The 18,716-nt window shown below is 32.4% G+C and overlaps 3 protein-coding genes across 7 annotated transcripts; 2 read left to right on the top strand and 1 right to left on the bottom strand.

Moving 5' to 3' along the window:
- The first annotated feature begins 377 nt into the window (after positions 1–377).
- LOC114385061 (phenylalanine--tRNA ligase, chloroplastic/mitochondrial-like) lies at positions 378–8,021 on the top strand. Of its 5 annotated transcripts, none has more exons than XM_028345047.1 (11): positions 378–505; positions 702–1,063; positions 1,542–1,732; positions 2,907–3,113; positions 3,191–3,308; positions 4,510–4,586; positions 5,152–5,331; positions 5,517–5,561; positions 6,007–6,111; positions 7,438–7,551; positions 7,662–8,021. In XM_028345047.1, exons 2-11 carry the CDS (start codon positions 856–858, stop codon positions 7,710–7,712), a joined length of 1,296 nt encoding a protein of 431 aa, XP_028200848.1. In that variant the 5' UTR covers positions 378–505; positions 702–855; the 3' UTR covers positions 7,713–8,021. The 5 variants fall into 5 exon arrangements, with proteins under 5 accessions (XP_028200848.1, XP_028200815.1, XP_028200840.1 ...); XM_028345014.1 differs by having other exon boundaries at positions 702–1,072; XM_028345039.1 differs by having other exon boundaries at positions 379–505; positions 852–1,072.
- A 2,506-nt stretch (positions 8,022–10,527) lies between these two features.
- LOC114385056 (ATP-dependent Clp protease proteolytic subunit 3, chloroplastic-like) lies at positions 10,528–13,751 on the bottom strand. Its single transcript, XM_028345003.1, has 5 exons — positions 13,379–13,751; positions 12,811–12,925; positions 12,108–12,283; positions 11,126–11,221; positions 10,528–11,026 (listed from the first exon to the last, which is right to left on the bottom strand). Exons 1-5 carry the CDS (start codon positions 13,664–13,666, stop codon positions 10,742–10,744), a joined length of 960 nt encoding a protein of 319 aa, XP_028200804.1. The 5' UTR covers positions 13,667–13,751; the 3' UTR covers positions 10,528–10,741.
- Positions 13,752–14,392: 641 nt separating this feature from the next.
- On the top strand, positions 14,393–16,931 carry LOC114385049. The gene is made up of 2 exons (XM_028344991.1): positions 14,393–14,741; positions 16,543–16,931. The coding sequence occupies exons 1-2, from the start codon at positions 14,492–14,494 to the stop codon at positions 16,695–16,697; spliced, it is 405 nt and encodes a 134-aa protein (XP_028200792.1). The 5' UTR covers positions 14,393–14,491; the 3' UTR covers positions 16,698–16,931.
- The last annotated feature ends 1,785 nt before the right edge of the window (positions 16,932–18,716 follow it).

Below are 18,716 nucleotides of genomic sequence, written 5' to 3'. Positions count from 1 at the left end.
TTGTACTAAAAGACTAAACTTGTGAAGACTCTTCTATCCAGTACAAATCACCAAAAGAAATATGTACAAAAAAAATCACCAAAAGAAAAAGCTAATAAATTGACATGTTACAAAGTTAATATACTAATAGAATCATAAATTCCTCCTTTCAAAAATAAAATAAAATAAAATCATAAATTCCTTATTAAAATTAATGTTATATACAAAGTCAAATTTAATGATATAAAAAATTCATTTTCCAATGAGCTCAGAAAATAAGATAAGTACTGTATTATTTTGAAAATTAAAATAAAAAAATTAAACACAAGCATCAAAGAGATAGAGCAAAGAGCGTGTGGATAAAATAAATGAATAAAATAGCCCAATTTATCCGAGAATACAGAAATGGACCGGGGCAAAGAAGACCCGATAAACAAAAAACGAGCTCTGAACTCTGAACTCTGAACTATAGCTACTCTACCCATTACATTACACACTTAGCTCAACAACAACCATATTTCCAACGGTGAGTTTCCTTCTTCAACGTACGTTTGGGTATTATCTGTTTTGTTTTGTGGTTCAAATTCAATCTCATCAACTCACAATAAGGCATAAAATAGTTCCTTATTTTGAATCCCCGTTTTACATCAAGTTGTTTCCTCGTAATTTCTGTTATAGCCAATTGATCAAATTGTTCATGTTACCTAATTTATTTTTAGCAGAATTGAGTTATTTCTAATTAGCCTCCCATCCAGTGAGGCACCGGATTCCGTAGGATAAAATAGCTTGTCAAGAGTAGAGTTGCCTTGTGAAATCTGTTTCTGTCTTCTGTCAAGTGCATCAAATATAGCTGGTTAAGATTCTCCACGCAGGTGCATGACAATGGTGATCTCTTCTGTTCATGCCACACTATTTGCCAGGGCCTCTTTCTTTTGCCAAAGTAGTGGCCTAAGAAGCTTTAGATCGTGTTTACCTTTCTCATCTTCAGCTGCTTCTGTCTCCTCTCACAATCTTTCACGGAAGAAATGGAGGCAGCCAGTGTTGTCAGTGTTGGATCTTGGCGGAGTCAAGATAAGCAGAGAAGGTACTCTGGGTATTGCTTTTTTTCTTTTTTATATCTGAATGTTTATTGTCTTATAAATGCTTATTTGAGCTGTAATCAAGTATTATGATACACAGAAAAAAAAAAACTTTCAAAATTGGGTAGGTATGCACTAATATTCTTATTTTTTCCCCATAGTTTTGAATCATTTGATACACTGAAGGATGTTCTATTCAACCACTATTCGTGTGGTAACTTTTAAGGAGAATGTCCATAACTATGACCTATTTGCACTTTCTGCGAGTGAATGACACTGAAGTCATTTTATTTAATTTTCACATTTTGATATAATTGCTATTGTAGAAGTGACTGGGATGTTTTGGGTGGTGTATAATTTATTCCCCTTCTTTTACTTTCTATATGCCTTTACATTTGTGGTGCTGCTTTATGCTAATGTTTTGGTTGAAAAATGTTCTTTGGTTTATAAAATTCTTATAATTTCTGATTCGTGGTGTTATAGATGTGGTGAGGGATGATCCGGCAAACAATGTGCCAGACAATATATTTTCAAAACTTGGAGTGCAGCTTCACCGGAGGGATCAACACCCTCTTGGGATACTGAAGAATGCGATATACGAGTATTTTGACACTAATTATTCAAATAAGTTCAACAAGTTTGATGATCTTTGTCCTATTGTTTCAGTGAAGCAGGTATGGAAAAATAAATTGAAGAATTAGTTGCCCTTTGCTCCTATATGATGCATCAATAGTTTTAGATGTTACTTTGTTTCACACATGTCAATACACTATTTTCTTTTTATGCATTTAGTTCCTTCTAGATTTATGCTGATTATTCTTTTGAGTTTTTCATGGCAATGATGTTCTATATTTGTCATTTGATGTTATTTGAGTAATTTGCAAGTTGATTTTCTTCCACAGGTAAACGATATTTGTGGAATATACAAATCTCATTCTTTTAATACCAATAAACTTTTTGAGTTTAAATCCTTAAAAAGGCCTCTAAAGGGGAAAGAAAAGTATTTTGAAAGTAATTGATACTAATTTGTTTATGAATTTATTTTATGAATTACATATGTTTATCCCATTTCTTTGATATGAACTCACAAAGCTGACTAATAAAGGAAACCGTGCTTTTACTTTGGCTTTAATGAATGGTCTATTCACAGATGATTGAGTCATTAACCTTCTATTTTTTCCCTTGCTTTGCAAGGCTTGTTTTAAAACTTGTTGCAATTTCTGTTTGGGTTTATGTGGCTTATAACATGCTTAGGGGCTTTTGATCAAATGGCTCTTCAGTCCTTTCATGGTGCTGCTTTTGATGAAATTATATCATTCTTCATTCTTTTCTTGTACATGGTGTTACATTTGTTCAAATGATTTAATTCTTAAGTCGTTTTTTGTGATGCTATTTAACCAGTATCTGTGGATTCTTTAATCCTTTCCTTTTGGAAAGATATATAAAACAGAGGAAAAGAGGGATAAAGAAAGAATGCTATTCAAAAGGATGACTATAGTAACGTTGTTTGTACACGACTCCATATATAAAAAAACTGTTAATGAAGTTCAAGTTGTGATGCATCAACCATATTTACAGGTTGAATGAAGTTCAAGTTTCACAATCATATTCATTTAAACTAATATAGTTAATTATTGAAACCTCAGTTAAGACTTAAGAATACTGCCATGTCTTGTCAATGTTACATTTTCTACATAAGAGTAAATGTGCCTCCTCATCTCTGCTAATATAGTTCTTCTATCCATTGTTTTTATCCCATTCAATTTGTTTGCTTATCTTATCACTTCTTTTTGGTTCATAAGGTGGTTTGAACTCTGGTTGGGTTTCTTTACAACAATCTTCTTGCAGAATTTCGATGATGTCTTGTTTCCTGAAGACCATGTAAGTAGAAGCTATAATGATACTTACTACATAGATCCTCAGACTGTTTTAAGGTGTCACACAAGTGCTCATCAGGCAGAATTATTGAGAAGTGAATACACCCATTTCCTTGTTACAGGAGATGTTTACCGTAGGGATTCAATTGATTCAACTCATTATCCTGTCTTCCATCAAGTATGTCCCCTTATGCAGTAACTGGCTTAATCTAATAATAGTCAACTTTATATAATTTCATCTTTTTTATTATGTAGATGGAAGGCTTTCGGGTTTTTGTTCCAGAAGAATGGGAGGGATCTGGAATGGATGCCACATTATTTGCAGCAACAGACTTAAAGCAATGCCTTGAGGGTCTAGCACGCCATTTATTTGGTATTCCCAAATGGCCAATATATGCACTTCATTCTCAGTTGCTGCATTTTGATAATTAATGAGGATTTGTAAGAAGAGTTAGTTAAAGTAAAGAAAATAATCAATTTAAGGTTACTAGATACTTCATCTTTATTGCATATACATCAATACATGCATTTTTCAAGAGGAGAAATTTGCTTTATGACTTCTGACTTTAGTGGTGAAGGACGGAAGTTGTGGAAACATCCTCTTTGAGGGTAAGGTTGTATACATCTGACCTTTGTAGAATAGCTGACAATGGTAGGAACCTGGATGTGTTAGGCTGCAATTTATGTTGCAACTTAGTTGTCCCAACATTATAAAAAGAAAATTGTGTACAACCAACAATTCCAACAAAATACATGTGTATAATTTACATAGTCTTCCTTAATGCACTTTGATACAAAGGAGGGGAGGGAAATGAAAAAATTTACTATTATATACTTAGAATGGTAAAATAAAGCTATTAGATTAAGAATAATTTAGTCTAATAAGTGTAAAAGTTTCTCCTCCTTCCACATTTCCCAATTTTGAAGGGAGCCAAAATTTATGTTACAATTTAGTTGTCCCAACATTATAAAAAGAAAATTGTGTACAACCAACAATTCCAACAAAATACATGTGTATAATTTACATAGTCTTCCTTAATGCACTATTTGATACAAAGGAGGGGAGGAAAATGAAAAAATTTACTATTATATACTTAGAATGGTAAAATAAAGCTATTAAATTAAGAGTAATTTAGTCTAATAAGTGTAAAAGTTTCTCTTCCTTCCACATTTCCCAATTTTGAAGGGAGCCAAAATTGAGCAAGGAGGGAGTTTAGCCTCCTCCATCTCCCTCTAACCTAACATTATGTAAATGATTTTCTTTTTTTAAATAGCCTCCTTACACTTCAAGCAATGTTTATAGGTTAAAAGAAAAATATATTTCAACTGCAAGTTATTGTGAAATTGGAATTATAATTGCAAAAATTCTTGAGCTAAAGTAAAACTCTATCAACAAGAAGTGAAAATATTAAATATTTTATGTTGATATTCTCATTTGATGCTAAAATGCATAAGTTGTTTCTACAAGAAATTATATACACAAGGCGTCTAGTTATGAACTTGTGATATTCCTTTGAAGTCAAATATAATTTGCAAAGCTACGTACTTATAAATTTTCCCTTTTACTGTTTCAGGTGCTGTGGAAATGCGCTGGGTGGATACTTATTTCCCATTTACTAATCCATCATTTGAACTTGAAATTTATTTCAAGGTATGCTATGCATAGTTATCTCCATAACATGGTGACAACAAATGTTATGTACTAGTATGGTTAAAAAATAATATGAAAAGAAGATTGTGCATTATATATAAAAAAAATTATTCATTAAAGTGCACTAGATTCATCCCAAATTTATTTTGACCTTTCAAATTTAAAATTTTATCATCACCATATTTGACTATTTTATACATGTGATTAAAATTTGCAGATTTCTAATCAGGTTGACATGTTTTTCTTAAAGTCTAGCATGGCCAAACTATTTAGATTAAGAAGTTCTTTATGAGCAATCAAGAGTGAGACTAGAATCTGGAGGGCATCAGTAGTGGGACTAGCATGGCCCCACTACTGATGTCATTACTAGTTAGTGCATACGGCCATACACCTTTTATCCAACTTGAATTTATGAAGCAGCAGCTTCATTAATGAATGATTTAACAGGCAGCTATCCATAAGTCATTTATTCCTATGCTTGTTTTATTTCTCTTCATCCCTGTTTTTTCCCACTCAATAGTTTTGTAATAAAATTAAGTAATGTTTAATATATCTTTTATTGCAGGAAAAGTGGTTGGAAGTTTTGGGGTGTGGAGTGACAGAGCAAGAGATTCTGAAGAGAAATGGGAAACCTAATAAGGTTGCTTGGGCTTTTGGCCTAGGGTTGGAGAGGTTAGCTATGGTTCTATTTGACATACCTGATATTCGTCTCTTTTGGTCAAATGATGAGCGATTTACCTCTCAGGTATTTCATGGATGCATTCAACAAGCATCCTTCAATGTTGTCTCTTCTTTTTCCTGGTTACCACATGTGATGTAACTACAAGAATTTACGTAGTCATCTTGAAAGTCAAAATATTATTTGTTTAGTTCTTTTGTGATCTCTTCTCTAATGTATTGCATGTGCTTGCTTTTTGATTTTATATACAGTTTTCCAAGGGTCAGTTGGGAGTCAAATTTAAGCCATTTTCAAAGGTAACATCTACATGTCCAAATGTGTGCCTACCTTGGGTGTCTAAATTTCTTATCACTTTTCTGAGTATGTTCATGTGTCTCTTATTCCTTACAATATATGGCTGCAATTTAAACTTGAAAGCTGGATGAGAATGATTAATGTTATTGAAAGTTAAGATGATCCACATAAATTGTTATGTAAAATATAGTGAGTTTTGACGGTCTAATCTAAATGGCAAGATACAGTTTGCCTTAGACCTGAATATGCCCATGGCTTTGATGCTTCACTATGTTAAAGGCCTTGTCATGATCTTTGTATAGTTAGTTATTTTAAACTAGCATATACAGGTATAGATATATTTTCTGATTTTGAGTCTTGAATCTTGAGGAATTTATATTTTTATTTCAGTGGACACATTCCTAAAATCTTGTGAGAACATTCTAATTTTGGTGTTTGCCTTTGCAGTATCCTCCTTGTTACAAGGACATGAGTTTCTGGATCAGTGAATCATTTACTGAAAACAATCTGTGTGAAGTTGTTAGAGGAATAGCCGGGGATCTTGTAGAGGAGGTATATCTTTGAATAATTTGTGCAGAACTTTTTTGTGATGTTTTACTTGTTTGGATTCACAATTAGCTGCTTTCTTAATGTTCAATGGCAACTAAGTGCATATTAGATGAGCTGATCCAGCACTATTGACTAGGGTTGATAATAGTATTTTCGGATGCTGCATTTTTTACTTACAAAAATAATCATCAAATTATCACACCCAAACTGTAAATCTACTAGAATCATTCAACCCAGAAGTCTAAAGCTTCACTTGCCATAATATTTTATTGGCTGAAATTAATGTGAAAAGGCAAACCTCAATTCTGTTTAAGGGATTAAGTTGATAAACCAACACAAAAGACTAGAAATGGCCTTTGCAATCCCATCTTGACAGACAAAAGCATAACATCTATCTTGATATTATGTCATCTGTAAAATAGATTCCTATTGTCTCCAATGAAGCTACCAAATATAGAGGAAGACTTGGTGGAACCAAAATCCTTTCTGAGCAGGTGGTTGGTATTCATTATTTTAAAACCATGTTTTAAAGAGGCTTTGATGTATGTTGTCAATTAGTTCCTAATCCAAGTGCCAACTTAGTTACCAGCAGAGAAATAGTTCTTGGTTGCTACTTGTACTCATATTGGAATATAAAACTTTGAGTTGAATCATTAAATTGAGCGGCAAACTTATATTTCACTATGTGCCTGATAAAAGAACATATACCAGAAGTTTTGGGGAGTAGGTATTGTTGTACAGTAGGATAGTCATTCTACTTGATTACTGCCATTGGTACTTGCTAGTGCTCATGTTGTGTGAATATAGAGTCAGTTGTAGAAAGATTTTGATGTAGAGATAGAACACTGTTTTAGTGGAATAACTGAAGTGATTCGGACATTCATTATACTGTATAGTGATTAGTGAAGCTTAAGTTAATGTGCATAAGATCTATTTAAGTTAATGAGGCATATATTTAAAGTAGAGTTTCCCAATCTGTACCAGCATAACCATTCCCCTATATACTGCCTTTGGCTTCATACAATAATCCCTTAGTGGGTCTCCTCAGATGGATCTGATGGAACCACCACATTCCAATGTTTGTCACATGGACTCATACTTCAATGTTCATGGCTGTCAAGAACAAAATCATGAGTGAAAAAGGGAGCTTTTGTTTTCTTTTCATTTACTTGGCTTTTCAACTGTTTAACATCTTATTCTTTCTTTTCTTCATTTTTTCTTAGAATAATCATTTAGTTTTTAATAGGATTATTTCCCCCTTTTTTTAATGAGTGCTACATTAAGTTTGTTCCCTTTTGTCTGTTTTTGTTTTGCTTCTTGAAATTGCAGGTGCAATTAATAGACAACTTCACCAACAAGAAAGGAATGACCAGCCACTGCTATAGGATTGCATATAGGTCTATGGAACGTTCTCTCACTGATGAGGAAATAAACGATCTGCAGGTATTAAATATAATTAGAAATACTAGTGCAATCATAACTAGTCTAGGTCCTATGTTGTCATATTTTGTTTTGAAAGTTACCAACACTTGTTTTTCCCCTTGTCAATGCAGTGGAAAGTAAGAGAACAGGTGCAGAGCAAATTGAATGTTGTCTTAAGATGAACTATAAATGCTGAAAATTTACAGCTTTGCTGTTTTCGATCTCAATTTTGTTAATGTATAGATGTTTTGCCTCCCTTTAGCGACTGAACAGCGCTATAGACAGATCTATTATTTAATTTTCACATAGTGAATATACACTACAATATATAACGAGCCATGGCTAGCCCAACAGGATTATCTGTATCATCTATTTTCCTCAAGAACATAATACTACCCTGTTTTGGTGAAAAATTGTTTTATTGTAAAATTGTTGGACCCCTACACACGAAATGGTATGTTCCCAACGATAAAATTTGTGTTTGTGTTTCATAACAAAGCACTGATATGATCTTGCGGAAAAATAAAAGAATCCCCGTTGCCGAAAGTGGGATTGTGGACGATTGTTACTTTATACATTACGGATCCATTTTTTTGTCTCAATGTATGCAAGGAATGTTTGGATTTGTGCTATTTAAGATATGCCAATGAATGTAAGGAATGGAAGTTGCTATGTTTCTGTGATAATAAGAAAATCTAAAATTAATTATTTTAAGGTTTTGTATAAATTTGTGGCTTATTTTCCTATTTTTCTTTGCTAGAGCAGAAAAACTTACACGACATACCCTCGTAGCAAGTAAAAAATTGAATAACCAACATATATTTCAATAATTCTCTCTTTCGTATTACTTATCAGATGTCCACATTTTTATAGATTAACAAAAACCAATTGAACCACAATAGAGAATAAAGTTTAGGAATGCAGCAAGTTAAGAGCTTAATTATAGATAAAATAAATAATTAATAATTAAAAAATAAAGAATATTTTTTATCTTGCATTAATATAAAATCAAATATTTATATAAAATTGACCATTAGTGTAAATAAAAACTTGAATAGAATATAATAATTTATTTATTTTTATCATTATGCGGTGACTCGAATTAATTCAATTTTCAGTAGTTTAGTTTGGTTTGGATTAGTCAAAAGAAATTTCAAACTTTAACTAAACCAATCTAATAAAAGAGTTTAATAACTTTGTGTTAACAATGTAAAATTTTATACTATTACTCGATCACAATTAATAATTTATAATTTGTAATATTTTTTAAGATAATTATTATAAAAGTAAAAACTAACCTATCATATTTAATATTTTTATGATTAGATAATTGTATAAAACTATTTTATATTATTAATTCATGATCATTTTTTTCCAAATATAATTAGTTTAAATTTTTATCTTGAACTAATACCATTCTAACGTGTGAACACCCCATTACTTATTATACTAGAGAGTTTGATTTAATGTTAACTCAAGCTTGTGCTCATAAATTTTCAAAACAACTTTATGTAACTCATCGGTTTTTTACATTTCCAATCCATGCTTAGGGAGTTTGACGTGGACTCTAAATAAACTAAGCACACATTGAGAGTCGGACTCGGTTGAACTTTTACGCTGACTTTTTTTAAGGACGTTAATATATATATATATATATATATATATATATATATATATATATATATATATATATATATATATATAGGGTTAAAATGTGTAAAAATAGTTACAATGTTAATATTGTGTGATAATTTTTTTAAGATTAAAAAGTGATATAATAGATAAACATTTTCAATACTACATAATAAGACGTTAGTGACATGTTAGGACTGTTAGCAGAAACTCATCTAAAGATTTAGTACACAAATCTAAACTACAAACAAAAACACATACTGGAACCACAAATAGTTTCATTGAGTTTTAACTACTCAACTAGCCCATAAGTATTAGGGAATCTCAATAGAGGATGCCACCCAGCAAAAAAGGTGGCTTCTTGGTGATTCAAACCCACTCCATGTTAGGGTTACCAACAAAGACTCAGATAAAGGATTACTACAAAAGTTCTTTCAGGCAGTTTTACTTATTGTTAACTACTCAACTAATTCTTATGCAATAGGAGATCCTCGTGAGGAGGATTTTCATTAAACAAAAAAGTGACATAAGGTGAATTTGAGCTCATACCTATGAAAGTGAGCTTAAATCACATCATTAATCACTTGTGCTAGTGTTTGTTAATCTAACAGTGCTAAACCACATTGACAATAATAAAACTTATTGTGCTAGCGCTTGTAAAAAAGGAATCCATGAATATTTTGTGTGCATTTAACTCATTTTGTTGCCTAAAAAATTCATGGGAAGCTTGTTTATTTTCAATTTGTTCAAGCTACTTCGTTCCTTTGGTTTCACCTATAACAACAAAAGCTAGTCTAGTGATTGAATTACTATCAGAACACAACCGGTCTCAGATTTTTGACAATTGATAATCAATGTAAAGTTTTATTAATCTCTAGCACAAAAAATTTCACTTCCAATTACTCCATATTCTCTGTACTGGAATGTTTTGAGATCCTTAAATCATCTTTTAAAATTGTCAAAAATGATTTTTAAAAAAATTAATAATTAGTGTTTATAAAATTTCATTCTCCGATATTTATCCTTCTCTTTTAAAGTATAAGCAACATATAAGTTTATGACATAACATTCATAATAACTATATAATCTCTTCTGAGTTGCAAGGGCAAATTAGAAAGAAAAAAAAGATACTTCATTGAATCAATAGAGTTTTTTTTATTAATATTACAAGAAATACAACAAAATGAATGTAATATAAACAATCTAGTGCTAGAAACTGATGAGCACAAAATAAACAGATTACTGTTTTTTATTTTTATTTTTTTTGTGGATGGAATGTATTAGCCAACCTAGAAACCTCTAGGAAAGCAAACAAACAGATTACTTTCTAAGCACTATCAGAAGTTTCATTCCAAAGCAGGCCAATTAAACACGTAAACATATTCATTAAGTTTGCATCTAACACTTGAAGCATATAATGAAATTTAACATAATTAATATACAGTATGGATGCTACGTAGAATATGATCTTCTGTGTCTAAGTGAGAAAAACCCTTTTTATCTTCAGGATGAGGTGATTAACAAATTAAAATAAACAGATCTATTGAGTATAGAAGCAGTACAATCATTCTCCCCTAACTTATACAGCAACGGGTGTTTCCCCTTCTTGTCCAGTGCCCTTATCACCATCACTTCCTTTGGATGCATTCTGCAAAAACTTGTGCTCTGAGGGCAAATTTTTCTTGGCTTTCCGGCTTCCTTCAATTTTCCATAGATCCCATACCCGAGTTTTTGGTGGTGGTGATGAATCTCCAATTGGTGCAACCAATCCTGGTTTTCCATCATCAATAACACCATCAACTAAACCATATTCCTTGGCTTCCCAAGGATTCATAAAATTATCACGATCAGTGTCCAATTCAATCTGCAGATAAAATAAAGCAATGGGGGTAAAACATATGCATTATATTGGTTGACAAACTAATAAGATATTTAGATAAAAGGGATCCATCTGATATCTAACCTGCTCTTCAGGTTTCCCTGTAATTCGTGATAGTATCTTGTTTATCTTAATCTTGTGATATGCCATTTCTCTTATGCGAATGCTCATTTCTGTAGCCTGCAATTATGTTTTACCTTTTTAGCAATATAAAATGGAGTGTTTATGTTAAGAAGCGTTACACAAGCTAATTTCAATGAACCTATTATGCATACTGTAGTTGCATAGTAATTACAGCAGACATCATGAATTCATAATAGATGGGCAGAACAACTCCAGGAAAATGCTTCTATTATCACAGTTCACGTCACAGTATTTATCAAAACTCACTTTTTGCACTTCAAATATTCACCAGATTTGGTTTCTGCAAAATTTTACTTAGAATATCAAACTAGCACCATTCTAATGCATCTACAAAGAAAGGCATGCCAGTCAAAAGTTGACCTTTCAATTTCCAACCAAATCAACACTTTTAAAACTTTCCTTCCAGGTTCCAGCCAACAAGCTTGAACCTCAACAGGCACAGACCAAAGTAAATAAGACCATAGTGTGATGATGAAATCAGAAATTCAATCTACCACACGGCCACCTCATGCTTAGCATGTTTGGTTATTGAAGTTTGTGTTATCACTTGTAAAACACATAAATCCCATTAAGTTGGTAGAGTATGCAAAAAAGAATAGTTTAGCTGTTAGCATAAATACAAACCAAATAATGTCACCTAATCAGTTTATTATATTTAAGCAACATATTTTCTGGAGTAGATTACTCTTTACACTAGAGGTTCTTTTACTCATTTCAAGTTGGAATTGAGTAAACAAAGGTATTTGCAGTTAAAAGGAATTGTATGCCTTCCACATTGTATACTTCTCCAACATACACTTGAAATCTAAAACTAACCTTCAACCTGATCATATAAATGCAAATAAAAATAACCACAAAAAATTTTAGACCTACTTCTAATTGACAATAATCAAAGCCAAAAGATATAAGAGGAAATTCTTACTTTTCCACCAGCCGTTCCAAGTGGTTGATGAATCATAACTCTTGAATTTGGCATACAATACCTCTTGCCTTTTGTACCAGAAGCAAGGATAAATGCACCCATGGATGCAGCAAGCCCAAGGCAAACAGTTGACACATCGGCCTTGCATAACTTCATGGCATCATAAATTCCCATTCCTACATGAAATGATAAACAAAGAGCAATTAGCAGAAGACAGACATAATTCAGATTCATTAAACTCAACAATGCCCCAAACTTCACTAATAGCATGTTCCTATCCTAAAATCACAGATTCAATACATTCAATCTCTTGTCAAGAGAACCTTTTAAATGTTCTAACGAGATTCAAGTTATCACAGATCTTAATTATCTTGAGAATCAGTATGATTAATAGTTTATTGTTTTGTCAGTAAATACAGCAGGATATAAATATAACACAGACCAACAACTCACTAGCTTCTAAATTATATTTTCCCTATAGATATATAAGAATGTTGCAGTCAATACTCTCTTAGCTAAGTGTCTGTTTATGTTACTACAAGTTGCAAAACACTAAACTGAGGAATTAAAGCCTTAAATCTCGTGCATGGGATAAAGAAAGTTAACATCGAATTACAAATTGAGCTCAGAGTCAAGTGCATCTGTCAGTCAGGTGGATAAAAATAATTGCGTAAAAACAGTGAACCAAACCTTTTCAACATACCAGCAGTTACAGAACCACCAGGTGAGTTTATAAATAACTTGATATCCTTCTTGGAGTCTTCAGCATCCAAAAACAAAAGCTGACTAATGATAAAATCTGCAGTCATATCATCCACCTAATCAAACAAAACAATTCACAAACACAACATCAGATACTGTCTCTCTCTGCAGTTTCATTCCCTTTTCACAGTGTTTTTTATCTTCTTCTTTATTTTGATATATTGGGGCATCCAACAGTTCAGAATGAACCCTCATTAACAAGCCAAAAAAATCTTAAAATCAACGGCATCAAACATTATCTCTTCAGCAATTTCACACTATCATGTCAATTTTCCTATTTGCTCTCTCTCTCTCTCTCTCTCTCTCTCTCTCTCTCTCTCTCTCTCTCCTGTTTGTTAATTCTTCTGATATTGTGAGCGTGCTTTAGAATGAGCCCACATGAACAAGTTTGCAAATTTCCCTTAAAAAATAACCAGAAAGACAAAGGGTATTCTTAAAATATGGAAACAACAACAACGAAATCCATCCCAAAATATTTATATATATGTAGAGAGAGAGAGAGAGAGAACCTGAGAACCCAAAAAGATAATTCTTTGACGGAGAAGCATGTTGGTGGCGTCGAGCTCTTCGAATCTGGGAAGCCATGGGGAAGCGGTGGATGCAGAAAAATCGTGTGGAGAAACGAGCCAATTGGAAGACAAGGTTTGTCTGGAGGCGTTAACAACGGACAAAGGTTTGGTTCTTCTGGTTTTGGTTGAAGCTGTGTGAATGGGAATTTGAGAGTGGAAAAGGCCATGCTTATGCTTCAACTTCGAGCTTAAGGGTATACATGATGTTGAGGATAAACTCACCTCCATCTTCTTCTTCTCTTCTCTTTTCTTCGCTCCCCTCTTCTTTTTGTTTTAGCTCGATGCGGTGGTGACCCTTTTGTTTGATTGATGCTCATCAATGTAAAGTGGGCTTAGATTTGGGCTCAAGTGTTCCTCTTGGAGCCTAACTATTTGATTTTTTTTCTTTCTAAAATGTGTTATAGGTTATTATAAATATTAAAATATTCAGTATTTTTTTTATACCACACGTATCAATTTTTATAATCAATCTTATTTAAATTTAATAAAATTAATTTAATAAACAAAACTCTTCCTTTAATTATTTAAATTAGTTGTGACTAAAACTTCAGACTTCTGTATTTTGGAAATAAGATTTTGCAATTGTTCTATCCATAAATTAATTTTCAGAATATAAAAAGGGTGTGTTAAAAAAACAAAAAAAAGCGTAAGAAAATTCATTCCCAAACAATTACCTTTGATATTGAAGTGCACAATGAAGTGAAAGCTATATTTTTTCTTTTTCTTATAATCAAATTTGTTGATTTATCAATCCTTTACATAGATAATTTTCACCAAACTAATTCAAACAGGGGTCAACGAAAGTTTTACATTTATTTAAATAAATATTTTTTTATCAGCAAGGAACTAACAATTAAATAGATTGTGTTTATATTGTTGTTTGATTAATTTTCTTTAGGTATAGTTAATGAATAGGTCAATCACTTAATACAAATTTTAATTGTTACATACTTAGATTTTATCACAGTGAAAACATTGCTCAAGCCTCAGGGAATCCAAACCAAAACGAGAGAAAAGTAGCAATACAATTCTTATCTTTGTTGTGATAGGTCCATGGCTCTCTTCTTTTCTCATCATCCTCTTCTTCATGGGAACAAATTACTTTTAGCTCTGCAGTCACAACGCATAACTTCATCAAAGCCCAACAACACATGCGCGTTCACATACCCATCTATTCGGTGTTGCTCAAGTTTGAACCAGAAAAACAGCATCAACCTCAAAACTTGCAAGAACTGCAAAACCCAATTCGACCCTTCACTCAATCACCCTCATGCTTGTCGATTTCACACTTCCCATTTTGGAGGTTCCCCACTTCGTTTCTCACTTAGTTCATGCTTATTTTGCCCTTGCACTATGTTTAGGTTCAAGTTTTGATTTTTTTTTTTGATCTGATAAGAAAAAGATTGACTTTTGACATGAAAAAAATTACAAAGGAATATGATGATTATTCTAATGCTATATTACCACCTTGAGCTCTCTAGGAATGTCCCTTCTAATTCGTTGCTACATGGATTATGTATGTTTGGGTGGACTTAAAGGTAAATAGATAATTGTTCCTCCTGAGAAGTTTGCCTATATTTGTTGATTAATTCAGAAGCTCACATATGATATGAAATCAGATTTCTTCCAATGATCTCAAATCATTTAATTAAATTCCTGGTCAAAAAACTCGTATTACTGCTAGATTAATTGATCTCAATTAAGTGAAGAAAACTGGTTTATTTGTCTAAGTTAATTTACCAGAACATGTTTTTTGTTTTTTTTTCTCTTCTGAAGTTCCCTGCTTTCATGGAGGTTTTTACTTGTTTTGGCTGACAAAAGTATGGCTAAGTTATATATATTGGTTATCTTTAATTCTTTACTTCAAAACCCGATATCAAGGGCTTGAATGTAGGTATAAAAACCATTATCACTTGTTATATCCAATATTTATATCGTGAATACCTAATTCCTTATTAGCTAAAGTTCTGACTTCTGAGTTAGTGATACACTAGAGACTTGAGAGTTGAGAGGTATAGATGGGCTTCCACTAAGTAGATTGGTTATCGTGGGATATAATTACCACAGCTATCTTCTAACCCTTTTAATTCTTTAAAGCTATCACAATGTCTTTCCTAGTTCACTTTCTTCTGGGAGATTGGGTCCTTAACTACTTTCTTTTCGTTGGAACGTGAAAGCTACTTCTCTATGGAAACATCTTTCATCCTTAAATAGGACCAGGACTATTACTATGAAAATTAAGATGACTCAACTGATTAGTTGGGAGTTGGGACATGTAGCATACGCCTATAAAACCCATTCATTTTCTTAATTTCGGGGGGGAACGGAATATAGATATGAGGCCTATGTTACTCGGTGGTTCCTGTTCAAATAGCATGTCATTAATCTGTAGCTTTTCAGTATGTAGGTCTGAATGTTACTCAGGTGTTCGGTGTAAATCCAGACTGTGATCTGCTCTGAGCAAAATTAACTAACAAATTATATATATATATAATGCTGCAGGGAAGGAGAGCAAAAAATCTTCTTATCTTATCTAGAGCCTGTGCTGTTAGGCAGCATATTTGTATTTTCTGCAGACAAAGCTCAAAGAGTAATTTAGATTCATTGGCATTCATGATGAGGCACTTCTGATTTTGGAACTAATGTCTTATTGCCTTATTGATCCTATGATTTCACTCTTAAAATAGAGTTTTCTGTAGCCAAAAAAACTAGCCAAAACATGGTTTCTTCTGGCAGTACAGAGCCATAATGTGAGTCTAAAGTCTAAACAAAGGAAATTAAACTATTAGCAAAGCTGAGATCAAAGAAGGATCTATTATGAAGACGTTAACACCTCAAGCTCGGATGTGGGGTTATGCAATTAGAAGGCTAATTTCTCATACAAGTATTTTAGTGAAAGACTTTGCTACTGAGTCTAAAGTGGAAGCAAATCTTGTGTAATCCTTATCGGGACAAATTGTACACCTTACGAATTTCGTCTAACCATTACATTGACGAAAATTTGTGCATTTCAAATTTCAATATTATGTTATTCATTTGCGTTACTATTCGGATTTTGGATTTAAGTTGGCCCTGATTCACATCTCTTTCTATCTTCCTCACAGGAGAAACTAAGAGAAAGTTTGAGAGTGTGTATGAAGGGGGCACAATGAATACTCCTGACTCTGGCAAAGTTTTTCAGTATTGGCATTGCTGTGGTTCTGAAGATCCATTCGATCCTGGTTGCACTGCTTCTCCTCATTCTTCATATGATGATTGATGCAGATGCCATTCATCATCATCCATGAATCTAATTCACCTCTTCCATTTAGTTTTCTTTTAGCTATAGTTTCTAAACTCTTGTATAAAATTTTAGAATCCTTAAATAATTTCTGAAAATTTAAATGTCGTCCACATTCCTCATGCAAAAAAAAGAAAAGAAAAGTGTGACTACACATTTAATCTGTTACCCAGAAGGGTATAATTTATTTGTGATGCGGCTGGTTGTTCTCTAGGAGGACTTGCAATTGATCATCTTTGGAGTCCATTCAACTGTGACTATTGGTTATCAAAGGATGAGGAGGAAAGAAAAAGGAAGCTTGGGAGTTTGAAAATTGAGAGTAAAATTCAAAGGAAATCATATTGAATAAAATGATTTAATCTGGTATACTAATACTCCATTTATAGAGTTTATTCTATCAAGTAACTACAGTCATTAACTAACAAAGTGACTTATTGTCTCTCCTATAGGGTGTATTCTAATGAGATCTATAGAGGAATAAGTTTGTAACTTTTATTGATGAATTTGATATTAGTTTACAGTGATATATATACAAGTAAACAGCCCTAATATGTAATGAATCAAGCTACCAATCTCCTAATAATTCTCAACAAATCAGAATTGGAAATAACAGATTTGCACAGATTTGCACGGCTAAATAATTAAAGGAATTGAAAACTAATTATTATGATTGATAAGATCAAACTCAAATTCTCTCATAAATTTAAGGTGTGTTCACCGGAAGAAATTAGTGAGAATCATGTTTGCTCCTTCCAAAATTAATCATTGTCATATTATTGATGTGATATGAGGAATTTTGATTGGCCGCCAACTTATTTGAGAGAATAAAAGATTTAGCCTTAATGCGATGGACTTTATCCAGAAAGATATTGTCCATCTATTTTCTTAGTCATTATTATTATTCGTCTTTTTGTTTAATCGGCTTTATATAAGAATAATATATCAATGAAATTTAATTTAGTTGAACAAAATGTTAGTGATTATAACTATTTTGAATTTTTGGTACATATTATTTAGTTCTACGGATAAAAACTAATAAGGATCATGTTTTCTCACAATAAAAAACTAAATGATATGATGAAATTCTAATAAAAAAATAGTGTGAGCCCAAGTTATGGTGAAAATAGAAAAGAAAGAAGACATGTACATCACCATTTGATTCAAATTCTTTCATTTTTCTTCTCATTCAGAATAAAAAATAGTTTTCATCTTGATTTATAGAAAATTGTTCACCCGCCGTGTGCGACTTTACTTCTACTAGTAGATCTGCTAACTGTGCTGTAAATGATTAAATTACTGACTTTGTAAGATATTCGTGACATCGATAAACACCGTATCATATCATAGCAGCCTTAGAATCCACGCACAAAATTTTTTATTCTTTGGATAGGGTAGGGTGTGTTTTACGCACACGTTCTCCCACTTTCCGAAACGGGAAAGTTATTAGTAAATTGTAGTAGTATTGAACACCGTTTGATTGATGTATATTGAACACCATTTCAAACCAAAAATAAATACGCTATAATATTAGTCGTTATTGTCAACACTCAACAGCCATCCATTTCAATTCCTTTCTGTATCTCCACACGCATTTTGTAACTGCACATAGGTTTGCCACTGCATGCATGTGTGTGTGAAGGGATAAATTAATTCATATACATCTATATAAGTTACACAAAGAATTATACTATATATCAATGATTTCATATGTAATCTTAATTGTTGATATCCAATTTTATTAAAACTGAACAACTATATAAGTATACAAGAGTTCTTATTTTTAATTATATATTACCGCATTATATATTTTAATGAGTATTAAACAACCATTTGTGTTTATCTTATGTCCCGTGACAACTTAGATTTGGTATGAGGTCTTTAGATGGATGGGGTGAACATGGTCATTCCTGAAGGCTTTCACAGCTTATACACTGTTTGGCTTATATGCTTGCGAAAGGAAGAATCAAAGATGAAGATGCTTTCTATGGCATGTAACTT

The sequence above is a fragment of the Glycine soja genome, chromosome 2 (genome assembly GCF_004193775.1).
Source record: "Glycine soja cultivar W05 chromosome 2, ASM419377v2, whole genome shotgun sequence".
Taxonomy (NCBI): Eukaryota; Viridiplantae; Streptophyta; class Magnoliopsida; order Fabales; family Fabaceae; genus Glycine; species Glycine soja.
This window is presented reverse-complemented; position numbering and strand designations above follow the sequence as displayed.

Coding starts and splice junctions, on each gene's coding strand:
- LOC114385056 (XM_028345003.1), bottom strand. CDS start 13,666: ATGGAGGTGAGTTTATCCTCAACATCATGTATACCCTTAAGCTCGAAG. Junction 12,926..13,378: donor TTATCTTTTTGGGTTCTCAG/GTTCTCTCTCTC, acceptor TTGTTTGATTAG/GTGGATGATATGACTGCAGA. Junction 11,027..11,125: donor CAGGGAAACCTGAAGAGCAG/GTTAGATATCAG, acceptor TTTTATCTGCAG/ATTGAATTGGACACTGATCG.
- LOC114385061 (XM_028345014.1), top strand. CDS start 856: ATGACAATGGTGATCTCTTCTGTTCATGCCACACTATTTGCCAGGGCC. Junction 1,733..2,906: donor CTATTGTTTCAGTGAAGCAG/GTATGGAAAAAT, acceptor ATCTTCTTGCAG/AATTTCGATGATGTCTTGTT. Junction 3,114..3,190: donor ATTATCCTGTCTTCCATCAA/GTATGTCCCCTT, acceptor TTTATTATGTAG/ATGGAAGGCTTTCGGGTTTT.
- LOC114385049 (XM_028344991.1), top strand. CDS start 14,492: ATGGCTCTCTTCTTTTCTCATCATCCTCTTCTTCATGGGAACAAATTA. Junction 14,742..16,542: donor TCACACTTCCCATTTTGGAG/GTTCCCCACTTC, acceptor TCTTCCTCACAG/GAGAAACTAAGAGAAAGTTT.